This window comes from Aspergillus lucknowensis, assembly GCF_044049455.1.
Source record: "Aspergillus lucknowensis strain CBS 449.75 chromosome Unknown BJX67scaffold_42, whole genome shotgun sequence".
Lineage (NCBI taxonomy): Eukaryota > Fungi > Ascomycota > Eurotiomycetes > Eurotiales > Aspergillaceae > Aspergillus > Aspergillus lucknowensis.
In genome coordinates this window covers 55,722-82,395 of record NW_027263586.1, presented here as the reverse complement: position 1 = coordinate 82,395, position 26,674 = coordinate 55,722, and the positions used below count along the sequence as shown (strand labels likewise).

Sequence of the window (26,674 nt, the reverse complement as noted above, 5' to 3'; positions counted from 1 at the left end):
TGCCATAGATATAAATCAAGCCATCCAATCCACAGCAACGACAACCAAAACCTGCACCACATCAACCCATGGAACCGGAGACCTCCCCAAACCGCGGGGCAGAGTAGTCTCCTTCGGCCGCATTTCCCCCTGCGGCCCTTTCTCCAGCAACTGCCTTCTCTCCGGTACGGTTGGAGGCCAGATCATATAAATAACCGGGACAGACATGGCCGCGATGCATTCGATGAGGATGACCAAGAGTGGTGTGCACACAAAGCGGCTAATCTGACTTCCCCGGACGAGAACGGTCGCAAGGCAGGAAACAGAGAGCACAAGGTACGCGACGGGGAACTGCACCGCACGGAGCCGGTCTCGCAGCGGGCGCCGGAGTCGGGCGGAGCGCTCGTTGGCGGACGAGCGGACTGTGCCTGTTGGTGTGAATGTCAGAGTCGTGGTGGGGAGGTGGTATCGAATTATCGCCAGTGCTTCGACTGCATGGTTTCGCGGGTTAGCGGAGGAACTTGGATCTTAACTCGCTAGGTGAGTCGGACGTACGCGTTGGTCTCGCATCGCATCCAAGAAAGGGGATAACAGACTCACCCAGCGCACTCGCTGACTCACCAACGCATCCAGCGACCCCGGCGACAGATCATGCTGGCACACATCCCAGCAGAAGCCGACCCCCCTCCCCGCGCCTGCAAGCAAGTGCCCGCAGTACAGATCCTCGGCGCTGGGAGCCAACGGCCATCCCCCGATGTCCTGCAGCGCCGCCCGCCGCATCACATACCCGGACCCGTACAGATTCGTCACCCCCATTGCGTCGCGCATGTGCTCGATGGTGATGTCTGAGGGCGTCGCGATGTCCTGACCGAGGGGGTCGCCTGCGGGGAGGTTGTAGTGGCGCTGCGTATCTGTCAGTTATCGTCTAGACAGGAAAAGAGCGTCTCACCAGCCCCGCAACAATCGCATCCATTTTCGAATCGACGACCAGATGCGGAACCATGCGCCGCAGCCAGTCCGTCTCCGGTATCGCGTCGACACCCAGCGCCCCGATGTATTCCGACAACGGCCTTATTTTGCTGCTCTCCTCGATCCCGAAGCACAGGTTGCCCGACTTGAAATAGTGCGGCTTCCCCGGGGCCTTGGTGCGCGCCAGGTACCGCACCGCCTGTTGCGCATGCTGCTGTCCTTTTTGTTGATTGTACGCCTGAATGGCGTCCTCCAGCTCCGGGCTCTGCGCGTCATCCAGCAGAAACACTCGATAACTGCACGGTGGATAGTCCTGGCTGCTCGCCGCGCGAACCATACCCATCACCAGATCGACGTCCTCGCCACAGCAGGTGACAAAGCCATCAACCGTCGGCGCGTCGGCCCTGACGAGCCGGAGTCGCGGGCGCTGCCAGGCCTTCTCGCGGCGGAAGAGGAGGTACAGCGCCATGTCGGCCTGGAAGAGGAGCTGGCCCAACCGGGCGCCGAGCTCGAGCGCGAAGACGAGCCACCATGCGAGACGACGCGGTGATGGGGCGGTTGTGGCGAGTGTCTGCTTGTACCGGCGGACCAGGTAGGCGCCGTAGAGAAGCCATCGGAGCAAGAGGGCCACGGCGGCGGTGGGCGCGTCGAGGGGGAGGTGTTTGCGGTCTACAATCTCTTATTCGATAAGATAGGGGCTATCTGGGAGGGGACGGTTTCCCAGCGAGTATACTTGGGTGGTGGGTTCACTGGCATTGTTGAGCTGTGCAAGCTAACAAGAGTGAATGTTGTAAGACAGAATAGGGGAGATTTAGGATATTACTGGGACAGTAGATGCATCACTTGCCAATCTTGTACTGCTAGAGCTAGACTTGTCAACCCGCCCCGCGCGGGTTACAGGTTGGGTCAGGCACTAGCTGATCCGCCCATAGGTCAAAAAAGACTATTTAAAAAACCTATTTAACCTGTTTAACCCATGCTGCCAAGATATAGACTTTTTAAATAATAAAAGCTATTTCTAGATATTTTAATATCTAAATATTATATATTTATAAGAAATACTAAAAAATATTAAAAATTAGTAGAGTTATTAAGGTTTAAACTTGGTTTTAGATTATATATCTGGTTATATATATTTTAGTATTCAGCCTATTAGGAACCTGCTCTATTTTTTATCTATCCTATTAAAAATTCTTATTTTATTTATTTAATAATTTTTAAATATTTAATATATAATTTATATTATTTAGTATATAAATATACTAAATATATCTTTTAATACTAAAAATAAGCTTATTAATAATCCTAAATATACCTATAAAAGTTAGTTTTTATATATTAAGCTAGCCTAATATAGTAATAAGCTAACTAAGTTATACTAAGTTACTAGTATTAATATAGATAGACTAAACCTAATTTAGTTAGATTTTCTAAAAAAGATATAGTATATAATTTTATGGTAACCTATAGGTTATCTAGCTAATCTACAGGGCTAACCCAGCCCAACCTAACCTAGCATAGATTAATAGGGATCTTGACCCAACCCGTTTCTTGGCAGATTGGGTCGGGTTTGGGTTGGGTTTTTGGGTTGGGTCAGACAAGTCTATATATATAGGTATTATAGGTTTTATAGGTTTTATAGATTAGGTTAATAGATTTTTTAGTAACCTATGGGCAGGTTTTTAATCTCTATGACCCAACCCAAAACCCGTGGTTTAACAAGTCTAGAGCTAGGTGTGACGTACTATGCTTATACAAGCAAGTTTTCCTCTACTTTAAATAAGACAGGACTACTAGGCTAAACGCAATAGAGGAAGGCGACTCGAGGCGAAATTGAGCAGGGCTCTCGTCCGGTTGATTGGAGGGGTAGAGGGAATGAGCACGGTTCATGTGTGGTGTAGGCGAGGCGATCCACAGCAAAGGGGTGTGGCGGTATGGTGCCACTGTTGCGTGATACTCAGCGAAGTACGGCTTGTTAGCTTGGTGCTATGTCCTGTCAGCCCTACCGAAAGTAAACCCATAGAATAGAATTCAAGCCTCTTTTATCCATTCTTTCGGCTTCGACCTAGAGCAGTATCGTAAGTCTTGGGTATAACGTCGGCTATAATGAATTTGCACGAAGAGAGGCAACGAACCAATTCTCAACCCAAGAAATAACCCCCGGATCTTCGGGGGACTGATACACCTCGAAAAAAGTACAGACAGCTCGGAAATAACGTTCTTATAGACCAGACGGAACGCCTCCCAGCACTTTGGCACATTCTCGGGGCTAATGTGGATGGTCATTTGGATAGAAATACCATGGAAGGACGCCATTTTCAGGGCCGGGACTTCGACGGCAAGCGCAAATCAAACTTGGCATGTGGGTGGGAAATACCCTGGTGAGCTGAAGAGAAGAGACTCCTTCACGATTTATATACCTGAGGCTGACTTTCAGCTTCGTGGCCTGCCTCTCTCCTGTTCAGCTGCCTTACAGGTTCGTGTTCGCGCTAATTGGCTGGATTGAGCTTGGTTGCCAATGTATCTTAAGCCGGGATAGGCAAGGTTGATATTGTTAGGTCGAATCTATTGGCGCCGGGGGAGGGAGAAAGAGGGTGTCGCTATGGTAAGGCACATACTTGCAGGATACTAAATGTAAGCAAGTCTCACAGCCCGAACCTCGGTGGGCCAGCAGCAGCTCTTCGGGAGAAGTCCTAGCAGGAGTATTATAGTACTCAAGCTACAGAGTATATAATCAGAGAGTAAAACTTAAAAGATCGGCGGGTTTACTAAGCCTCATATTATCACACTTTCCCGTGGATTTACAAATCTGCATGCCCTATGTCTAGCTGATCAATACAATAATGCGCCTACCCTCGTCTTGCCTTGTTTATGAGGATGTGCCTCTGGAGACCAGGTTACTCGATTACGTACGTCTGATTCAATACTAGTAATACGTAAATCTGGTCGTGGTGAAACCCTTCGTACTGCAAGGTCCTAGACTGTATGTAATCTATCATGAAAATCTATACCCAAGACACGAGACGCCAATATCTATGTCCGTAGACCCAACAGCGAAAAAGACAACGAAAGGAATCATCTCAGCCATGAACAGCAACGGAACCACCTGTCGCCGCAGCCCGTCGTACGTCCCTGTTGATCCGGAAAGAAAGAACCCTATCCGCATCAAGTTCAGCAGCCTTAAAGGAGCACTGACCTGAGTAACTGAAGACGCCAATATAATTAGCAAGATATCACTAAATACATTCTAGAGTTTAGATGTCGTACCTCCAGTGAATCAAACCCGCCGTAAGGTCCCTACGCCCCTGCGTAAACGCGCGGACGACATCCTGACGGCTTTCATCAAGCCCGCACTGCAACCTGCGCGCGGCATTCTCCATGCCTGCTGCGTTGTCTTTTGCATGATCGTAGCTTGCTTGCATGACTTCGTTGATGGTAATGGCCTCGTTTAGCATGATTACTTGGATGAGGTTTTCGATTTGTCCATCGACCTGCTCGGTCAGTGGTGTTCTTGCTGGTGGTTGTAGAGGTAGAGATTGTGGGACTTACTAGTTCCTTTCGTAGGGAGATTATATCGTTTAATCTAAGCAGTCACCTATGTTAATAGTGATGGTGAGGTGTGTCAGAAGAAAACGTACATATGGACGAGATACGAGGTGGACTTCCAGAGCTCCATCATTCGGATGTTTGATACGTCGGCAGCGGTGATATCAACTCCGTAGACAAATCTGGTAGATTTGTTAATTCTTATTCACACGATGTAACTTCCGAACGCCGGGGGGAGCGAAAGTATTGACATAATATCCGAGTAAGTGTCGGTGGACGTGCAATCGGCGAAATAGGCAGGTTGTTGGGCTGTTAAGTAAATGAGTGCTGTCGGTTTCGGCGTTTGGGGTTGGGGGGAACTGCCTCACTTCTTGTTCACTATTCTTTCAGCAATTGTACCATAGCGTTTCTCACCAAGTGGTTCGCCGTAGGACGTATCCTTGTTATGGCTTCGATGGATATTTACGAGTGGAAGGGCGTTTGGCGGTTTCCAGGTTCAATTAAGTATGATTCCAGGGTTCACGAATATGCCATTCGCTCGATATCCCAACACCATATATGACATCCGTCATCCCGCTCGAGGATCGTGAGTTGTCGTGGCGTGTTGGTACACATGCTGTTGTGGACCTTTTGCTCCGAAAATGTAACAAGCCGACGCTTTATACCCAGAGGTTTGGGACCTGCATATCTGATCAGCCTGATACAAGAAAGGATCCAAATTGTCTGGGAATTAAATACCGTTGAACATGAGATGACGGTGGATGTACCCTCAACCGCCAAATAGCGTGAATCGCGTCGGTAGCATAGTAGTACGAGTTATCATCGAAAGATGATGATGAGTTCGAGATCATCACAAGAAGAGCCTTCTCTTTCTAGGTCTGGAAAGCAGCGGAATATCCGACCTTGCGACCGGACGCTCGTACATGGAGAGGCACAAGACCGCGGCATTCCGCGTGATCCTGTATTTCCACGGCGGCAACATCATCAGAGTCCGCCCATTTTTGGCAAAGCTGAATCATCACTTCCCAAGGCCATCGTCCCCTGCAGGGTGAAGAGGTAGTGTCTTTTCTGGCGAAAGTAGGGAAGAATGTGTAAGGCAAGGAAAGGATAGTGCAGTGCGGATTTCCCTGGCCGGAGGCAACCTGTGCAGACGTTGCTTTGCAGCAGCACGGTGAATCCCTAGGGATATTTCTGACGTATCAAATTCCCGGAGTCTTAACGGTGGATTTCCAGCGGACTACGAGAGAGAAAATCGGAGAAGTTGCTCTTCACTCAGAAAATGCCGCGAACTGATGTGGGCTGAGGAGGGGGATTAGCCAACGGCCGTCCTGAGTTGAGGACCCTCTCTAACGAGGTACTCGTACAATGTACCGATGTGTATCAAGACTGTTTCTGAGAGTTGAGTAATCGATAGGGGGTTGCAGGGATGTAATCCGAGTCACATCAAGGTTTGTTAGGGAGCATCCTGAGGCAGGGTGCTTGGGTTCTGCGCCGCAACTCGGCGGTGATGAAGTGAAGGGCGATGTATTCTTCAACAGGGCATTGAGGGACGAGGAATTCGATCCATCCACGGAGCTTGCACGTTCCGAGTGAGCCTTTGATTCGATTATTTCCCCCCGACTCGAGGGTATTTTTCGTTTACCTTTTTCTTGTCGCCCTTGCTGGGGGATGTCAAGCAGCGGTCGTGTTCATTAGATGCGTGGAAACTGGGCTGGGATCGACCGCGACATGGTTACTAGGAAATTTAAACCCTTTTTGAAAATACGGGCAAAACATAAACAATGAGGCTGAACCTGACAGAAATCCCGCGACCGGGCCGGACCTTCTGTCGCGGGTCGAGCGAATTGCAATTATGAACTCGAGGGGAGGAGAGGGAACTTTGTGGCGACGACGAAAGGCCTGAAACGCAAGACGCCCGTGGGCAATTGGGCCCGGCGCCACTCCTCTGGGCCTCGCCTGCATAACCAATCCTCAGGGATTTCTTCACAAAGGCGGTTGCGGAGAGCAAGCATCCACCCTGCACAGAGCATTTACGAGGCCTGGCTCCGAATTAAAGATTAAGAGATTTAGCAATCTTGATCCTAAACCTGCTACCTAGCCAGTAACAGTTCTTTTCTCGCAATTTAAAGTCCTCTCTCGTAATTGTATATTTATGAAGAGGAAGAGTGCTGCATCTCGTGGGCAAAAGGATGGAAGCCAATGGGCTCGGTTGTCGCTGTTACTGGACGGCTGGCCGGGTTCAAAGTCTCTGACGGGAGAGTTAATTTGATTTTGCTGCGAGTTTAACCAATGGTACCGAGGGGGGCATATCGCTCGCGGTTAGCCCGGCCGATTCAGAGGCCCTTCGACATATCACTCCGTAGGATTACGACGTACGGTGCAGCTTTGCGTGTTTTAGATTATCTGCATGGTGACGAGAAGGTTTGATGAGCGAGAAAATGCTCTAGGCCATGGGCAATAAAGTCTGTAGCTCGGTTTCATTACGCGGCAGGTTGTTTACCTAGGCAACTTCACCACAAGCCATCGCTCATTGCCGGAGCCTCCTCCTCGCTATGGAGGTCAATTATTTCCCTTCCCAGGAACTATCGTCTCCGGATGGATTGTTCGCGACGAGGATCTCCTTTGGAAGGTTGGCTCAGACCTTTCGCCGGGAATCGACGCTTCCACCGCACTCCGGTTGGCAAGCGAAGAGGTCAGCGCTGTCGATCAGCATTGCAATCTCCTGGGCAGATTGAGCTGAGTGTCCTTGAAATTGTGAATCTGCAAGAATAACAGTTGCTCGTGCCCCACTCTTTGTTTGAAGCCCGGGCTCAAGCAAAAGACTCCAGTCAGGATAACGAATACGCTGGAAATCCCCGGTACCCCACCCAGTAAATGCGATCAAGGTTCCGCTGTTACTCATCCTCTGGCTGGGCAATCGTAGATCCGGGAGCCACCGCTAAAACCGAGCAAGGCATGCCTAGAGGACCAGGCAGGAGGGGGCGACGGTGACGTGCGCACAGCGCTGGAACCCCTCAAATGGCGCACTCCCGCCTTGGATGACAGCCTGGGCACGTCTTGTTGCTCCCAAAGGCGCGAAATGCATTGTCGTTTGAGGAATAGGCGAACGTGGTACGATACCGTGCTCCGTAATGATGACTGCGCTGTAATGATGGATCTCCCTCCGTGCAAGCCTCTGTTGTCAAATAGTTTTTTTGGTGATGGCGTCACGAGACAGCTTGGCCATCTTCGAGAAGGGCACACAAAGCCTCCATGCAGAAATTTCCTTCGTCCGTCGGGAGGGATTGAAAGGATGGTCCGCCAAGTTCGAACGTTCGAACTCCCGCCCTGATTTCCCGGAGGCTGGTGTCTTTGGGCCGACGAGAACAATCTCTTTGAAAGACAGCTCGTACCTTCCCACTCTCCCACGGGTGCTGAAGAGATCAAGTGAACAAAGAAAAAAAAACCTTTCCTCATGGGGAATCCGCCCTCGCCATGGACCACATTTGGACTAGTACCTTCGCCAAAGCAGAGGGCCCAGGCGCCCTGGCACTGGCGGTGAAGGGCAAACAAGTTTCAGCCTCGTTCCAGTCCAAGTCTTTTCATCATGCTGCTTGATTTTGAGGCGTACGTGAGAAGAAGCTCGGTATTGTGAACCCCTGGTCAGACTTTCCTGTTGGTCCCGTCCTCGTTGGCTATCCACTCCACTGGGTGCCACTGCGTTTCTGGCTGATGGGTCGGAGCGAGCCAAACGCAAAAGGCCACAGGCGAACGGAAAAACAAGGAAGATCGACAATGCAAAACTTGAGAGGTGCGGGCGCGATGTGGCCGGCTCTCCGCCACCTCGTGCTGCTTGGCCGGGGCTCGAGCAGAAGAAAATCCGAGACGGTGCGAGCTCGATGAGCAACATCGCAGTGAAAGAGGGTTTAATAAAGTCTACCCAGCCGAAAACAGCATAATTAGTCTTCAAACGGAGCACGAAGCAGTGAGAAAAAAGGAGACAAGGTGCGCGTACCATTCCTAATCCAGTACTGGCATCGGAAGGCGGGTATGCCACTAACGAGCCCCGTACCTATCAGGGCTGGTTGAATAGTTCATCGAAGAGTTAGAACGTACAAAAGACGAAAACCCAGAACAACGCAAAGGCCGGCATCTGTTATCAATTTATGCGATGCTCTCGTGCTGATGGCCGTACTTTCGCAACCCCAGTCGGATTGCTCCCGCCGTGTCCATCGCTGCACGTCTTCCGCGCAAACGGCGGCGCAACCTGGGATCCAGTCGGATTCCAAGATTCCGGTCTGGCAGTTCCGGGATTGAACGCCAACCTCTGCACGAGCACGCGGCTGATGATCGCCAAATCCCTGCTTCTGGGCTGTTGTGGGCACAAATGTCTGTTATGGAATTACAAGTCGACAAGAGCGACAAGCTGGTGCCTCCTGGGGTTCGTTTTCGAGCTGTTTGTGAAAATTTCTCGTCTCCCTGCTTCTGTTGGCTTTTCTTCTTCGCTCCGAAGCCGGGTTACTGCCGGCTACGATGATCTATGCCACTGTGCCATCTTACGCGGGGTAAATTTTGGAGACACAAAAGCATGGATAAATTTCAATCTCTGACAAAATGTCGGAGGCCAGGCCGGAAACTAGACAACCACGTTCGGCTTAGTGTGTGTAAATATAAGGACGTGGAAGCTGTGTTGGTTCATGCTCTTTTGCGCATCATCTCAAAGCTCGTGCCAAAGTCGCGGCGGCGTGTATAGGTCTCCCACGCATCCTCGTCCGTTTTCCCTTCTGCGTGTTCCAGAAATCGCACAGTATGGGCTACAAGCTGCGACCCGGAGAGTCTATACCGTTCCTCGAATATGCGCTTAACTCGACGGATGCGTTTTTGATCGGGTTCGGGAAGCGCGGTGGTGTTGCCGTCCATGGTGTCGATGATGTTCACTATCTGGGCCCAACTGAATTCTGCCAAAAGTCAGCAAGTCTCGGCATTTGTCTGGCTGCGAAAGCAATTTAGGTGAAAGGTATAGCCTACTTGGTCTGCGGTTTTTGAGGCCAGGTGTGGGCCGGTAACCTGAACGAGGGACAAGGCTCCCCTGCGCGTCGCTCATGTCTGTGTGAGAAGGATGATGGGTAGAAACTTTGCTCTCTGTCATGAACCCTGGGTCTGCAAAGGCGCCCTTGAAGGGGATTTGGTTTCTTAAATAGTTTGAAGCGAAAAGCATCGGGAGAGCAGGAGTGCGAATTCCGCCTGGTGCTTCTGGTGCATGCTTTTTCCAGGCGCTAACATGGCAGTACAAGATAAATGCATCATATTATTCAAGGACCAAAGATACATGTTCTTCTTTTACTTTGTTATTATTATTATTATTATTTTTCTGACTTAATTTCATAGTGGCCGAATCCTCTCGTCAAGCCGCATCTCTCTAAGGCGGTTTCGACTGCACTTTTATTTTTAGCTCGCGTCGCTGTCTGAGTAGATTTGTGACGTATCGAGAGAACTCCATTTGAGAGTGAAAGTCCAACAAACCTGTGCAGCCAAAGAATCTCTTTTGCCAGAGTACAGTCTTGAAGTCACGCCGAGGCACGAGAGAGATGCAAGATAACAACCATAGTTCTGGCCCGCTCTGCGTCACAATCCGCCCAGGCCTTGTAGGAGCATGATTGGATTCCCTTTCTCGAACACAATATCGGAACGAGTTGCTCTATTCTTAAGTTGATATGTACCCCACAAGCTCCAAATCTTATACGGAACATGGCATGGCTGATGACGAGATTGGAGCTCTTGCTGAACTTGTGTGGTAGTATCATATCATTCATTGCCACCCACCGCGGTGGTAAAAAACAGGACTCGAGGTCTGTGCGAATAGGTTGTCTTGAAAAGCCCCGGAAACTTCGTCCTACTTGGAAAGCACCCTGTTGACGCCTTTTTTCAATTCCGTCAGCGCAACTGTCGATCCTTGTTGGCCCGAAGGATCAACTCGAATCTCCAGGAGCCACCAGACCGACAGGTCCTGATACCGGAGAATCCGAAGGCCTCTGGATATGGGAGCCCAGGCCTTGGAGATCTTCCACGGGGCCATGATTATCGGGAAGAGAGCCTAAGTGGGCTCGAAAGCGCCAAGCAAGTCACCAAACGCGCTCCACCTCACATCCCTCCTGTGTGATGATTTTATATCGAAACCCAAAAACTGACTGAATGAGATTGGTTCATGAGTTCTTCAAAATACAAGGTGTGGAAATGGTCAAAGGACAAAGGAATTGTCCCTCAATCTTGCAAAACTCTCGCAGCCGAAGAAGCGGTGACCGGTTCCCTGGCCAACCTCGGAGGGAAGGACGGCGCACCCGTCGCCCTTTCCAGCAAAGTTGAGGCTGATGAGGGGCACGTGTAGCTATCAGTCGAGCGCCTCCAGACACTTTTCGTCTTCCCAGCAATGCCCGGGTCGATGCTGATTTGTCCACAATGATGATGTCGATGAGCCATCAATGGAGAGCAATGACACGGAGCGACGGCACCAGTGCCGCTGATACAGCAGCCGCGAGGCAAGAATACGCACTGTCCCAGCGGAAACCCCTCTGGGACAAAAGTTTGGCTGATCCCGAATCTAACTGCTGCCAACAATCCGAACTTCTCTCACATTCTGCCTCATTCTCAGGTTCCACGCAGTACATGATGCCCGAGAAAATGAACGAAAACCGAACAAAATCCTGAAAATCAAGATATAGAAACAGCTTTGACACGCGTTGCCCTCCCCCTTTTCACACTTTCCGACAGTCCAGCGCCCCAATCCTACAACAAAGGTCCGATAAGTCTGCTGTATTTCAACCACGCGTCGGACCCTGACCAGCTCCCTGTCGCTTCCAGGCCTGCCAGACAGAAAGCAAACTGAATTGGCGGCCAGGGGTTCCGTTCGAACATGCGCCATAATCCATCCAAGTATGACATCTCCTGGTCGCACAACGACTGTTTCTCAGGGGATCCTTCGCAAAAGTCCCTCGGTGCCTCCCAAGTCAACCATTGAATCCTGTCCAAGGTTTCACGTTGGGATTCGGTGTCAGAGTCGGGGACCAACAAATGAGCCCAGTCGCTCCGATATGCAAGAAGGTCGTCAAGCCAAAGGAACGAGTCTCTGACGACTGTTATCATGTATCGGAGTCGATCGTCCGCAGTTTTGGTCTGTCTCAACTCTTTAATTTTTCTCTTCCCCCTTGATGAGCGGATAACCATCTCTTCAATCATATACGTCGCGACAGTGAGCGGGAGGGGGGCGAAAAACTCTTCGTGGTCCAAGTCAAAACGCACGTTATCCAACACTTTCAGGAGCTCACTCGGTGCCCGCAGATCCAAAGTTTCGACCAGCTGCCAAACAGGCTGAACTTTGCCTTCCCTGGAAATCAATTCCTCACTGTTCTTCTGTTGTGACATCCACGCTGACAAAAAGGCACTCAGCTCAGACTCGGAATTCAATGACGCGTTTCCCGCTATTATCTGGTTCGCGAAAATCCGCTGGGACGAGAGCAGCATATCTTTACTCATGGCTGCTATGATTTGGGTTTCAAACAATCACCACGGATTTGGGGGTTGAGATAAAGAAAGAAAGAAAAAACAAAGGCAATGGTGGCTCTGTTTGACTCGAAACACCCTTTACCCATCCATATTGACGAGGGTAGCAAGGGCGTTGTGGGGATACTTATAGCCTGTTATCAAGGACTGGCTGCCCAAGGTGCTCACGGTCAATGTGACTTTGGCGGCCACACGATACTAATGGCACACTGGACACTCCCTTGTTATCTCATTCGCTGCAGGCCATAAAGACGGTCTGAATTTGCAGGCGTCCAAATCAAAGGGGGGTTGAGAAAAGTCGCCCATTGCACGGCTTGTGACCGAGATACAGGCACCACTAGACCCGGGGGATAGGCTCAGATACTCCATGACTCGCGAAAGCGGCTGATGGTTTGCGGTTGACGTGAGTTGGCACCCGAGCTTGCATGCATGATTCCCGGAGTTGGGCGATTCAGTTCCCCACGATCGATATCCGGTCGCCGCCCAAAGACATGAGCCAGGGAGCGGTGAATACGATATCCAGTAACCAGTCACCAGCTGGCGTCAATCCGCATCGATCCTGGCGATCGCCTGCATAGCCGTCCTCGATGTTTTATTCCATACATTCAAATCCGGTGGGGCGCCTGGCCGTCCGCAGTCAGGCTGGAACCGCTGGGACAGCTCGTACACATGAGTGCCATATTCCGCACTTTCAGCCGGACCACTTGAACGATGATAATGTACCACGAAATGAATTGATATGAAAGGGCTATTTAAGCTGGCACGGTGAGTCTATCTACAACCGACGACTTGCAACTCCAGCCATTTCTTCGAGGCTAACTCTTAGCTCCCACACCAGGATCCCCAACCCATCGGCGGCAAAGAGTTTGCGCCCAACTCACCCCGAACCAAAGGTCGACTCCGGCACAAATCATTCGATGGCCAGCAGGTTACGCAAACAACCCTCCAACACATGATAGACCGCCTTTCTTCGTTCAGCCATTGGGGATATTCGCATCGTGGTGGTAGTTGGGTTACTGCTATTTGGAAGAATCCCTGCCCAGACTGCTACAGGCCCGGACACGCTTCTTTTCAAATTGTTGGATACGGTTTGCGGATATGAGATGCAGCGCACTGGCCGAATGCCAATCAGAGCCGACTTAGCCGCAAAAAAACCGCAGCCCGATACCGACCTCTGCCTTCAGATGGTCACAAGCGCAACGCGCGATCATGAATCTCCTACTTCCCCTCTTCTCTAGGCCACCAATAGTATCTGAAGAGGCTAGCACTGGTGCAGTGCCAGAATTTTCCGGTTCGAGTCTCTCCAATCCGGCTGGGGTCAGTGCACAGAACACCACACCAGCCAGACGTCGCGAATCACGCCAATGCCCAATTGGACAGGGAGTTGACCTTCATATGCCTCCCGTCCGTGTTCGATGAAGCCGTAAGAGCAATCACCAAGTGGTCAACGTGGCAGGCAGTCACCATGCAAGGCTTTCGTTACACCCGACCACAAGATCAACCATGGCAATCAATCTCGCGGCGTGGGGAAATATTTAGGAAGAGGGGCCGCGGCTTGGCTCTCGTGCTACCAGACTCCAGAATGTGCTTGGCGATGGCCCGTCAATTGATCAACAGAACCGCTTGCTGAGCCTCGTAGTCATTTAATACTTCCCGGTTAGGTTTGAGAATTAGATGAAGGAAACAGAGCCTCATTGAATTGGGATTGGTAGCCACTCAAACAAAAAGCCAAAAGTACAGTCTAGACTCGAAGAGTGGATCAGCCTGAGAAACCTGGACGCACGGCATCGAGAGATCGAGGGATCGAACCAAACCAATCCCCTTGCGTCTGCCGGGAGGGACGATCACAGATTGCAACAGAGGTTTGCAGGTAGGTTGCGCTTTTTCTCACAAACCGCACAGTGATGTTTCTTATTCCCCTGTTCCCCCCAAATCTGAAACATGCACCAAAAAATCGAATTTCGATGCGCTTCTACTTGGTGAGCCACTATCACGTGCTGTTTCCTCTGGGGACGGCAGCCAGGTTTATCCGATTGGACCGAAGGTTGGCACCGAGAGGCACCGAGTTTGAGACAAGAGGATTGTACGCCCCGAGGTTACTCCGGCATGGTTCGCTCCTCACGGATGATTCAGAGATTTCAGAGTCTCAGAGTCCTGGAGATGCATGTTTATCCCGCAAACAGCAAAGATTGTTGTATCTGAGCTGGCACAGATATATTGTCATTTTTCGCAAAGGGGTATTGTATAGTCGACTCGAACTCGCTTAACTAACATCATCATCGTAAAACATTGCAGAAAAGACATGAAAGCCAGCCCAGTATGCGATTGATAGGTCCAGACACCCCCATAAACGCCCAATCCCATATGCTCGATATATCCCGTTTCAATCAAACGCCACTATTTTCAATCTCGGTCTTCGACCACCTTAGTATCGGGATGAGTCATCCGCAGACACTGTAAGAAAAAGCCATTGTCAGTTTACTATCCATACCAATCTGGCTGTTGGAGGCGTCATACTCGCCGACTCAACATCCCTCGGCATCGGGGTCTTCGACTGGTGATAGTTAAACCCCATATTCTTGAGCCGCACCGACCGCATGTACATTTCTTGTTCTCGAGAGAAGCGCTGGCCGGGCAGACCGTCTGAGGGGTGATATTGGCGGAAGAGGGAGGCACCGAGGGAGACGGCTGCTAGACAGGCGATGATGACGATAATGATGACTGCTCCGCTGCTGAGTCCCATTGTTGGCGATGTGCTCCATCAATTTGGATGGGTGTAGATAGGTTCAGTAGATGGAGGTGGAGTGTGTCGAAGTGTAGTAGATCGAGGCCGATGTGGCTGGCGATGGGTGGTTTAATGCATAATTCGATGGTGGATGGTGGGTGGAAGTATAGTAGATCCGATCGTCTAGAACCGGTTGCACAGCGAGATGGAGACCTCGAGATTTAGAGGATGAACAGCTGACAGGGAAATAAGCGTAAGGATGAGAATAAGAATCAGGAACAAACATGAGATCGAGGCAGTGCAAGGTCGAAAGAAAGGCCGGGTCGGGTCAGCCGGATCTTATGATCCAAGGTTGTGAATGCAGACGTGCATGGATGAGCTGTATTTTTTCGTTAAAAATTTTTTTGGTCCAATGATTTCACGCGGCCCTGCAGTGATTCACACCTCTGTTGGTCTCTGGCAGACTGCTGTGGATGGGGTGAAAGACGCTCCTGACGATTGGACTCGACTGACTCCGCGGTGGGGGCATGGACAAGCTGCTCGCTTCCATTCTGTTCCTGAACTCTGGGGTTGTGCTTGACTTCTGTCGACACCGAAGAACCTTGGAATCTGCATAAGGTGATCATCGCGCTTCCGCGTCATCGTTTCTCCTCTCTCGACATCTCTCGTCTTGTTGTCCTCGGCCCGGAGCGACTTCATTGGCGATCTTCAATGCCAGGTGGACAAGCCAGCGTTGTCAGAGATCACAACCAATAGCATCTGTCAATGGTTGTCTCTCACGGAGACAGCCCGGGTTCAAGACCGAGAGTCGTGATGGATCGCGCTTCATCAGGAATTGTCACTCCTGCCTTGAGAATCAAACAGCCGCTCGATTCCCACAGAAACGGTTCTCGGCGTCCCAAGGCGCCAGCCTCGGGGACAGATGCCTCATCCCGACAGGAGTCTCTCGACTGCCTTCCTCGTTGCCTGTTATATAATTAAATACTAATCTAGAGAAACCCTTCCTTTTTACCAGTGTGATAGTGAGAAGGACACTGAAAGGCTACTTCAGCGCGCTTTGGGCGCACCTTTCGAAACAGCGGTCGTCTTGGCATCAGTTGGGTGTATTTTTCCTCCACACAAAGCCATAGTGTTCGTTGCAGAAAACCTGGCGCTGAGCTTCAAGGAAGCTTTTTAATCCTTTTGTTCAAATCACCTACCCAGCGAGTCGCTCTCGCTGCGAAACTTTACTGCTGATCACAAGACTGACCGAGCGATGCAGGTCGCACCATGAACTCGTGGCGCTTATCATAGGACAGCGGCAGCCAATGGGAGTACTGCAAGAAGAGAAGGGGGGAAGAAGTCCACTATGCTCTTGACGAAAATATCGGCCGTGGTAGATCGATTGCGGGGCGTCGTAAGCGCCGAACAGCAATCTTTGACCTTGACCGGAAGTTGAGCCTTGCAGGGACAAAATTTATGAACCATGAGGCTCTTGAGTTATGGGGTGGACTGGGTCTGAGCGTGGTCGATGCGCTTCTGAGCCTGCGCCTTCTTCGAGATGCAGATTGGGCACCTGTGTCTCTCGGCAAGACCGTAAGCCTCTTGCAAAGCCTGGTACAAAATATGACGAGGCAAAACCCAATTGAACGTACCTATGGGTCTGGTGTCAATATTGCGACTGCGTAGGCGCCGATGAGTCCCAATTACGAGTGGCTCGCAGCCGTATGAAACCTTTATCCCTGAACTCTCGTGGCAGTAACGACGTTGAGAAATAAGCGCTGGGAGTAGCGCCCTGGAGGTGGGCGCTTATAACAGTACTAATTTTAGGACTTTACCTTCAACTTGTGACCATTTAAATGATGAAACCTGGATGACGAACTGACAACCTGCATCTTAGAAACGCCCAGCGCAACCTAAATTTAGAGGAGTTTGGCTTATGGGTGTCATTTGTCGACCCTGGGCACTCGGGGTGACCGCGAACCCCCCTGTTAGTTTACGTTCTGTTCCGACGAATAATAATTTCAAGACTTGATGCGCAGGGCTCTGTCCTCGAGTATATATTCCCACTTATTCGCTGTTTTTTCAACGTTTCTTTCTCTTTGTCTTATTTCTCTTTTGACAAGCAAAAAGGACTACTTTTCGGACAACACTGCAATGGCCGAAGCGGTTGGAGCCGTTTCTGCCATCACAACCCTTGCGACTCTTGCCCTGCAGGCCACCAGTACCCTCTACCAGACTGTAAAGGGTAACAAGTCCCGGGAAAAGCTTATTCGTGATCTTCGAGCAGAGTTACAGGATCTACTAGATGTCCTGAAAACTCTACAAGAGTTAAACGGCGATACCGATATCGACCTTACGGCCCTGGAACGCCCTCTCAAGAGATGCGCTGGTGCATGTACGCAGTTCAACGTCCTGGTATTGGACTGTACACAGCACTCCTCAGAAGAACGATATAGTAAACGAGACTGGTTCAAGATACGGTATATGGGCAACGATATTTCAGGTTTCAAGGACATGTTAGCAGGATACAAATCCACAATAACAATCGCTCTTGCATATGTGAATCTGTAAGAGCACCGCCTAGATACTGATTACTGTTACTTTGTCATGTTGATAGTGCTAATGCTTGTCATTTGCAGTCATACAACAAAAATCATAAAAAATGTTATCAAGGAGTATAAGGAGCTTATTCAGAACATGTAGTATAACATAATTCCCAACCAAGTTGATCACCCAACCAAACCAATCACCACCTTGATTTCGGTCGCGCTTTTAGAACTTGAATTAATTCTTAACCACTAACCAATATTAATATAGATTAAAATTAGGTAACTAAAAATATAGGATATCTAGTTCTCTTATAGCCCTGAATATTATAGTTTAAATAGGTTAGTAGAGCATGTCTTGGTATTTTAGAAAGTTAACTTATAAATATTACTAAAGACCCCCTTATCTTATATTCTTGATTATTTTTTAATATTATAAGGTTTCTATCTTCCTATATTAATAGGTCTTTATTATTAGGTATCTAGTATTTAGACTAATACTTTTTTTATTTTATCTTATTATTTTTGTAAGGCGTCGGGATTCAGCGAAAGTATTCAGCCGTCGCGACGCCGGGTGCCAGCAAGCGTCGAGCTGCCTAGTCTTCATGAAGGGACTTGTTCAGGTTTTCGCGGAGGATTCTATTGCAAGAGGAATAGAATAAATTGCTTAGGGAACTAGGATACATGCAAGAGTCAGGATCCTTATATAATTGGCTGTTGGGCTGCCGTCAGGCAGCCATCTGAGCGGGGTCAGAGAGGGGTTGTTGTTGATGCCTGTTGGTTCAGGCACTGACTATGACAATTTATTCCCCTTTTGAACTATGAACCATCCTAGTTCGTGCTAAGCTATTTTGGGTAACACCTTATATAGAAGTTATTTACTAATTAAATTGTCAATAGAAGATAAAGCAATAATAAAACTTTAATAAAGTCTTTAACACAAAGATTCTGCCTTTAAGATGTAGTTGTAGAGCAGTTAGCCTTATAAATATTGTAGATTCCCTATAGCTCATAGACTTTAGTAGGTATTACATATCATCAAATTGTTGCTATAAGTTGGTTCTATGGCAGCGCCCTAGCACCGCCAGGGGTATACTACATGGAGATTAACAAAATGATACAGAAATATGCTTAAACAGAAGTTATCTAGTACTACCCTCACTGCTAAATAGTAGAAGGCTGCTTAGCTAGCCAAGTAGTAATTGCTTGTAAGTGTCCTATTAAAGTACTATTAGAGAGCTGTTAATTTGGTGTTAGATAGGGTCATTGCTAATATTGATATAGCCTTTCCCCCCCTCTCTTTTTACTGCTGCCTCCTCCCCCCTTGTATATGGGATTTTTGAGTATTTAGAAGTAGGGTTCTGATATTTCTCAAGCAGTCTCTCCCTCTACTATCCTTGCTGCTTTCAAGTGGTTTTTTAATTGCCTCGGGGGTAAGTATCATTTATTCCACTGTCGGGATGCAGTCGGGAAGCTAACAAGTATTATAGGCTTCGGCCCGAACCCTATCCCCCCTGCCCCTCTCCGTAAGTACACACCGTTGGTATGCTGGAGGAGCGCAAGCGCTAACATGGAGAAGGGTTCTTGTGTGCGGTGCGCAAAGCGCACCTAGGAAGAGGCCCCCAAGGGGTCTGGAGAGGTTGTGGGTCTATTAGTGTACGAGCAGTGGCCGGGGTCCACCATGTGTGTGTAGTGTGCCCGCCTGGGCAAGGTCTACCAGCTGCTGCCCCCCCCCCTGCTTCCCCAACGTTGTTTGCCTCTGGGGTCTTGCCGCTGGTCTTCTGGCCATTGTGGAGACTAGGGCCTTCAAATACTGTCTGGATGCTATGTTTAGATGGCGGGACAAGGTTGATGTCTCTGTCTTGGCGCTGCACGATTTAAACTATAGCCTTTTCCTAATACTTAATAAGCTGAGGGATGCCAACAGCAAGGCTCTGGTTGGCATGGAGGAGTATTAAGATTAGTTTGGTTTTTGGGATGTGTAGTCCGCGGCCTGCTAGCAGGTTGGCTGTATTATACCTTTAGGTATTTTAGTTCAGTTTTTTTTTTTAAAATAAAGAAATCCTTTCCTTTATTAATAGAACTCCTTTATAGATACGTGTAGATTCAGGATGTTCCTATTAAACCTTAAAACCCTATGGGAAAACAAGGAAGGGTTATACCTTTGGCTTAATATTAGTTATATCAAAACCTAGTAGGACAAAAGATTATAACTTCTTATATCTTAACTAATAGGGCTCAGCTAGTGCTCTACTAGCTTTCTTATACTTCTATATAGCCTCCTAAGCATTCTCTAAGTTCTTAATAGGTTCCCATAAATTCTTATAACTAGGCCATCCTTGCTATTTAACTAGATATTAAAGCTTATTATAATAATAGTGGTGGCCTAGTATCTCTTCAACTTCCTATTCTTTGTGATTATTAACAATGATTAGCTGGGTCTCTATTAGCTTAGTGCCAGGTTACTAGTAATACTCCTTTAATAGCAAGACATGGAAGACTAGATATATCTTGCTATATATCTTTAGAAGCTACAAGTAGTATACCTGTTTCCCAATAGTATTAATAATTTTAAATAGACTATTATACTTTAGATCCAACTTCTTATTTAGATGCTATAACTTCAGGTTCTTGGTTAATAGAAGAACTTTCTAATTAATATAGAATTATGTTAGTATATAACACTTGTTGTAGTATACTACTTGCTATATAATAGCTTTCTACAAGATTTCCTTTAATTAAGCATGGATCTTAGCTATAGCTTGAAGTCTTGTCTCTACTAATACATTTATAATTTTCGGGTTAATAGCTTCTAGCCTGGGTATTACCAGGTTCATGCTATACTAGGCCATGAAGGGTAAGTAACCCGTAGACACATGCTTAGTATTGTTATACACGAATTTGGCTGTTAGAAGCCAATCAGCCCAGTCACTCTATTAGAAATTCATGTATGTCTGTAAGTATGTCTCAAGTATCTGATTCTAGTGCTTAGTTTGCCCGTCTGTCTATAGATGGAAGGCGGTATTTAGGCGGCCTTTAATTTGCAGGCTTTAATAGAACTAAGTCTAGTATCTACTAGTAAATAGTGTTCTTTTATCAGTTACCAAGCTGTATGGCGCGCTAGTCTTATAGGCAATCTCTATTAGGAAAAGGTCAGCAAGTTTTTTAGCATCAATTATATTTGTAGTGGGTAGATATCTTGTAGCCTTAGTATAGCAGTTAACTACTACTAATATAGTATTATAGACCTAACCCTTGTAGGTTAATAGCAGTAAGCCTATAATAAAGTCTATCAATAGGTCTTACCATAGTTCTTTTAGTAGAGGAAGCAAGAATAGCTTCCCCTAAGGTAGCTATCTAGGCATTTTCATCTTCTGGTAGACAGGGCAGTCCTGGATATATACCTTGACATTAGTCTACAGGCTATCCTAATAGAACTTCTGTTTAACCAGATCTAAAGTCTTCTCCTAGCCAAAATATCCAGTACATGGGTTATTATAGTGTACCTTTAGGATCTCTTGCCTTAGTATAGCACCTGGAGGTATGTAGATAGCCTTACTATAATATAGTATACTACTATTAACATGCTATCTATCTAATTAGTTACTACTTGTATCTTCAAGATTAACAGTTTTTTTACTCTCCTTTTTTCCTTCTCCTAATAGCAAGCTACTAAAGATTTAGCTAGCATAGGCATCCCCATGCTAGGCCTGAAGGATTGCATCTTAAAGAGGTCACAAAGTTATTCTACAAGGGGTTTCCATGCTAGCTACCTCCCTGGCTAGTATTCAAAGAGCTAAGAGTTCTGGATCTCTGCTCCTCTTAGTTAGGGCATCCCCTAACACTAGCAGAGCAATATCACCCTAACTATCTTTATAACCTCCTAGCTTACTTTAAAGTATAGATAAAAGCCTAGTAGTCTGCTTTATACAAGCAGGTTTATAGTCTTTTCTGCGTGATAGCATGTTAGTAGGGTTAAAACACCCTGGCCAATATTCTATTTCAAAATCATATACTACTAGAAGCTCTGCCTACCTAGCCTGACACATATCTAGCTTTGTGATTTTCTTTAAATAAAAGTACTTCAGGTTTGCATGGTTATACTATATATAGATAGCCTGCAGTACACCTTCTAGGTAATACCTCCATATCTTAAAACTTTTAACAATAGCAAGCAACTCCTGATTATGAATGGGATATTATCCTTCAACTTCTAATAGCTTCCTTAAATAGAAAGCTACTAGTTGCTAGTTGGTCTGCTATTACAAGCTCTCTAGCCTGTCAACAGGCTATAAAAGAATTCCTACTATTATAAAACTAGAGGCATCTATAATCACTAGGATTAGTCTATTTAGATCAAAATATTACAAGGTCAGAGACCCCTAGAACACAGCCTTTAGCTACTTGAAGGTGTCCCACGCGCTCCCTGCCAGGTAGATAGAACCTTTCTTCTAGCCTTGCTCCATCCCTTTTAATATATCTAACAGGGGCTTCGTGATCTTTATATATCAATGGATAAAGCACCTGAAGTATCTAGTGAACTCTAGGAACACCTGAATATCATAGTAGAACTATGGCTCTAGCTATTTGCTAATAGTCTATATATGGTCAGGGTTGATATAGATACTATCTTGTCCTATAATAAATCCTAGAAAGTATACCTCTATCTAATAGAAGCTATACTTCAAAAGTTTAATATAGAGGTTGGCCTACTAGAAACATGCCAGCACCTTGCTAACATGCTACTTATATTCTTCTTTGGTTTGGAAGTAGATAAGGATATTATCTAAATAGACTATATAGTACTTATCTAGGATCCTATATATTGCTTTGTTAATATAGGCTTGAAATATTATAAGGGTATTATATAGCCTGAAAGGCATAATCATATATTTATAATACCTATAGCATATTTGGAATACCATCTTCTACTTGTTACCTTGCTAGACATAAATCTGATAATAAGTATCCTGCAGGTCAAGCTTGGTAAGATACTTTGCCCCTACCAGCCAATTTATTAGCTTATTAATGCAGGGTAGCGGGTATTAGTTCTTGATAGTAATAGCATTCAGGCCTTGGTAGTCTATATATAAACAAAAAGACCTGTTAGTCTTGCAAACAAAAAGCACTAGTACTCTAGTAGTGCTAGTTAAATACCTTATCTAGCCTTGTTCGAGCATTTTATTAAGGTATTTATGTAGCACCTTCAGCTTGTACTAGAATAGGCTATACAGGGCTCTATATAGTAGTATATAACCTTTAACAAGGGGAATTGCATGCAAGGCCTGTTTACTAGGGAGTTCTGTAGCTTCTTCCTCTAAAAAGACCTACGCCTATTTCTTGTATTACAGGGGTAGCACTTGCGGCCCCCTGTTATTTTTAGATTAGAATATTACTATTATGGTAAGGGTTATCCTTATTAACTTTGCAAATCATCTAGGATTCTTAATAGTAAGCTTGGGGGTTCCCTAGCAATACTACTAGGTGCCTGCTAATAATATAATATTAGGGTCTGCATGTTTCATCTATTTCTATCCCAAGATAACTTGGTATTTAGAATCCAGGAGATTAGTAATATAATATTTAATATTATATTTTCTTGTCTTATTGTCCTAGTCAGTAATATAGGATATTATTTCAAGCTTGCTATAGCAAGCCGTGGGCGTGCTATTAGTATAGTATATATAGATTAGCAGATCCATTTTCTATAGATCTAACTTAATTTCTTGCTAGCATAGGTATTAGTAGGAAATGAAGTTATTATCAGCCCTAGTATCTAGTAGCGCCTTGATTATAAGCTACTTATCCTATATCTATAGTACTATAGTCCCTATAATTAGAAAGGCTTTAGTCTTGCTAGGCTGGTATAAGACTAGAATCTCCAAGGCCGCTAACCCCTATTATTCTTAAGAGGTCTCCTTACCTGGTACCACGCCTTTAGTATGCAAGGGGCAGTCATAAATTAGGTGCCCCCTTTTATTATACTTGAAGTATCACCCTTTCCTAGTCTAGATCTCCCTTTTTTTGTCCCGTGCCAACTACATGCTATTATTTTGGCAGTAGTACTTTGTTAGTAACAGGCTAGTAGAAGACTAGTTCCCAAAGGGCCAGGCTTCAAGCTTCTTATCTTCCTATTTACGCTTGGGATTATCTTACTAGCCTGATAATAGTATTAGCTAGCCTGAAAATAGTATTAGCTTGCTAGAGGTCTGCTAGAGCATGGACTCCCTATTACTTGCTCTAACTCTTTTCTTAAGACAACATGCTTTAATAGCAAGTAGTTTGCTTAATAGCATTAGATATTATATATAATACTTGCAGCACACACGCGAACTCCTTTTAAATATTATTATCTAGTGTTTTGATATAGAGCTGTACATAAAAGGCAGGATTATCAAGGTATTACCAAATCTCGAGGCATCAGGATCCCCAGTCTTAGCCCTCTTGTCCATTTTATTACTTGTTAAGGAGCTAGTAGGCCACCTGCTACCAGTAGTCAGCCTGTAGCTTGATATAGGAATATAAGAAGTGGCTAAATCCTTCCCATATAGGCCTTTCCTTGTTATCTTACTTCTTTACTCTCCAGGCCTGCTTGACCCTTTTACTTAGATAGCTAGTAGTATAAGCAATCTTATTGCTATTAGTTGTATAGCAGGCCACCTGTACCTTAAAGCATAGCTCCATGTTAGTAATAAAATTCTGATATTCTTATATACTTTTGCCTTGAAAGACTGCAGGGTCTAATAGCTTAGGGCTTATATCCTTCTTGCTCGTGGTAGTCCTTTGCATCACCAGCATAAGAGTATTAGCTAGCTACTACATGGCTCTTATAGCAGGGTCTATATTTACAGGGTTGCTTTGGGCCAATAGCAGATTTTTGTTGGTCCAAATATCTAATATCTTATATTCCTTCTTGGTCTCCTCTGCCTGCTATTAGTTAAGTGTCTCTACTCCAGCAGGCTGGGAGTCTTAAATAGTAGTAGTATCTTATAAAATTAGGATTGTAGTAGCCAGGCGCTCTACTAGTAGCAAGGTTTTGATTCTTCTTGTTCTAGGTATCTTAAAGGTTGCTAGGGGAAGCAATTTAAACTATAAAGCGTCAGGATTTAGTGAAAGTATTCAGCCATCACAATGCCAGGTGCTAGCAAGCATCAAGCTGCCTAGTCTTCGTGAAGAGACTTGTTCAGGTTTTTGTGGAGGATTCTATTGCAAGAGAAATAGAACAAATTACTTAGGGAACTAGGATACATGCAAGAGTCAGGATCCTCATATAATCGGCCGTCGGGCCGCCGTCGGGCAGCCATCTGAGCGGGGTCAGAGAGGGGTCGTCGTTGATGCCTGTCGGTTCAGGCACCGACCGTGACAATTTTCTATATAAAGATTATAGTTTTTTTTTATAAAATAAATAGTATTATATAAAGTAATTTTAAAACCTTTTATAAACTATTTTAAAATAGTTTTTAAAAAGCTTTATAGACTATTTTCTAGTATTTTTTTAATTAAAAATATTTTTTTTTATAAATAATAGACTATATAAGATATTACTAGTATTAAAAAAGATATAAAAATATCTTTATAGCTTTCTAGGAGGGTAGATATATAAAATAAGATATTTAATTTTTTAATAACTTACTAAGAATTAAATAATAATAATCTTATAATAGCAAAGCTATTCTAGATATTATTAGGTATAAATACTTTTTTATAAGCCTCTAAATAGGTTTTTAAAAAATCTAATTTATTAATAAAATTAAATCCTAGATATATCTTATATTTTACTAATTTCTTATATATATATTTTAATAAACTAAAATAACTAATATCTAGTAGCTATAAAAGATATAATAAATAAGAAAATATATAAATAAATATAATATTATTATTATTATATATTTTATTAAAAATAGGTATAAGATAGCTTTTATAGCTATTAAGAACTAGAAATTAATATTAATTTATTATATAGATTCTAGTTATAGGAATAAAAGTCTTTTAAAACTACTAGAGGCCTATCTTATTAGTAATCTAATTATTAAGATTTAATTTAATCCTCTAGTCTATTAGTAAGGCAAGTTTTTTATATTATCTTTTAATATAGATCTTTCCTTTAAAAATAATATATAAAGGAACTAACTACTTTCTTAAATTAATACTTTTAATTATTATTACCTACTTGTAATTTCCAGGTTAAATTAAATAAGGTTTTCTAGGTATTTTAGATCTAGTAATTATCTTAGTAGTTATTATTAGATCTATTATAAAGCTAGTTTTATTAAAGTTATAAATATCTTTATTTAATATATTATAATCTAGTTAGACCTATTATATTTAATTAAATTATAATTTTATAATATTAAGATTCTTATATTTAGCTTGCTAATAGTTATATAATTATATATATTAATTTTTAACTTTCTTATAGTATTTAATAAAGACTAAGATCTAGTTTTTTTTAATAAATATATATTAAACTAAATTATTAGCTTGCAGGATAATATTAATTATTTTCTTAATCTAGAACTACTAGAATAGAACTTTATAGATATCTTTTAATATTATTTATTTTATTAAATAGTTTTTTTAAGTTTAAAATAGCCTATAGCTATTAGCATAAAATTCTAAGCAAGAAAATTATCTAAAAAGTTAATTATAAAGTATTTTATAAAAGATAGTAAAATTAGTTACTATTTAATAAATATTTAAAATTTTAGACTTTTTTAAAGCTTAAATTATAAATTAAATCTTGCTTTCTTGCTTAACTAATTTTTAAGATATTTAACATGGTTTTAGTAGTATAATAGTTAGTTAAAGATTAACATGTTAAACAACGCGGGTAAAATTGAGGTGGTGATTAGTTTAGTTGGGTGATTGACTTGGTCGGGAATTACGTTAATCTAGAAACATATTTAGAAGATATTTGCATAAAGATAGAGACCCTCTTACTTAATAGCTTATTAATCACAAGAAGCAACCTAGGAGAGCTCTAAAAGATAGAAGACAAGAAGCAAAATACTCTAAAGAGTCTTGATATCTATTAGCAGTTTCTTACTCTCCTAGATTAGTTATAGTCTTGTTTATTAAGAGACTTAGAAGCTATACTATTTAAGGAGCTCTCCCAACAACTTTCTTTCTACAAAAGGCCCTTGCAATCCTTATTAATTAATATAGAAGGATTAAATTTAGCTTGAAAAAAAATTATAAGCTAGAAAATATAGCTGCTATAGAATCTCTACAAGATTAATAAATAATTGCCAATAACTAGACTAGATATCCTATTGCTAAAGGATAGACTTAATAGCTCCAAATAACAAACTTTTTAGGAAGAGATATAAAATACTAAAGCCTTATTAAAGTTCTGCAGGCATGCTAGAAAGAAAGTAAATTAGTCATG

The 26,674-nt window shown here is 44.7% G+C and overlaps 7 protein-coding genes across 7 annotated transcripts; 1 reads left to right on the top strand and 6 right to left on the bottom strand.

Moving 5' to 3' along the window:
- Positions 1-336: 336 nt before the first annotated feature.
- BJX67DRAFT_225067 (nucleotide-diphospho-sugar transferase) lies at positions 337-1,931 on the bottom strand. The gene is made up of 3 exons (XM_071025811.1): positions 929-1,931; positions 601-882; positions 337-470 (listed from the first exon to the last, which is right to left on the bottom strand). The coding sequence occupies exons 1-3, from the start codon at positions 1,415-1,417 to the stop codon at positions 453-455; spliced, it is 789 nt and encodes a 262-aa protein (XP_070883225.1). The 5' UTR covers positions 1,418-1,931; the 3' UTR covers positions 337-452.
- A 663-nt stretch (positions 1,932-2,594) lies between these two features.
- On the bottom strand, positions 2,595-3,803 carry BJX67DRAFT_361637 (uncharacterized protein). Its single transcript, XM_071029900.1, has 2 exons — positions 3,399-3,803; positions 2,595-3,334 (listed from the first exon to the last, which is right to left on the bottom strand). Exon 2 carries the CDS (start codon positions 3,262-3,264, stop codon positions 2,980-2,982), a length of 285 nt encoding a protein of 94 aa, XP_070883224.1. The 5' UTR covers positions 3,265-3,334; positions 3,399-3,803; the 3' UTR covers positions 2,595-2,979.
- Positions 3,804-3,894: 91 nt separating this feature from the next.
- On the bottom strand, positions 3,895-4,505 carry BJX67DRAFT_361635 (uncharacterized protein). The gene is made up of 2 exons (XM_071029899.1): positions 4,216-4,505; positions 3,895-4,152 (listed from the first exon to the last, which is right to left on the bottom strand). The coding sequence occupies exons 1-2, from the start codon at positions 4,401-4,403 to the stop codon at positions 4,029-4,031; spliced, it is 312 nt and encodes a 103-aa protein (XP_070883223.1). The 5' UTR covers positions 4,404-4,505; the 3' UTR covers positions 3,895-4,028.
- Positions 4,506-7,310: 2,805 nt separating this feature from the next.
- BJX67DRAFT_224951 (uncharacterized protein) lies at positions 7,311-8,737 on the bottom strand. The gene is made up of 3 exons (XM_071025810.1): positions 8,489-8,737; positions 8,105-8,409; positions 7,311-8,025 (listed from the first exon to the last, which is right to left on the bottom strand). Exons 2-3 carry the CDS (start codon positions 8,381-8,383, stop codon positions 7,393-7,395), a joined length of 912 nt encoding a protein of 303 aa, XP_070883222.1. The 5' UTR covers positions 8,384-8,409; positions 8,489-8,737; the 3' UTR covers positions 7,311-7,392.
- Positions 8,738-11,217: 2,480 nt separating this feature from the next.
- BJX67DRAFT_224887 (uncharacterized protein) lies at positions 11,218-12,310 on the bottom strand. The gene has a single exon (XM_071025809.1). The coding sequence runs from the start codon at positions 12,001-12,003 to the stop codon at positions 11,257-11,259; it is 747 nt and encodes a 248-aa protein (XP_070883221.1). The 5' UTR covers positions 12,004-12,310; the 3' UTR covers positions 11,218-11,256.
- A 1,810-nt stretch (positions 12,311-14,120) lies between these two features.
- BJX67DRAFT_361625 (uncharacterized protein) lies at positions 14,121-15,134 on the bottom strand. The gene is made up of 2 exons (XM_071029898.1): positions 14,548-15,134; positions 14,121-14,484 (listed from the first exon to the last, which is right to left on the bottom strand). Exons 1-2 carry the CDS (start codon positions 14,771-14,773, stop codon positions 14,456-14,458), a joined length of 255 nt encoding a protein of 84 aa, XP_070883220.1. The 5' UTR covers positions 14,774-15,134; the 3' UTR covers positions 14,121-14,455.
- A 1,659-nt stretch (positions 15,135-16,793) lies between these two features.
- Positions 16,794-17,507, top strand: BJX67DRAFT_361622 (uncharacterized protein). The gene is made up of 2 exons (XM_071029897.1): positions 16,794-17,304; positions 17,377-17,507. Exons 1-2 carry the CDS (start codon positions 16,892-16,894, stop codon positions 17,438-17,440), a joined length of 477 nt encoding a protein of 158 aa, XP_070883219.1. The 5' UTR covers positions 16,794-16,891; the 3' UTR covers positions 17,441-17,507.
- Positions 17,508-26,674: the final 9,167 nt, after the last annotated feature.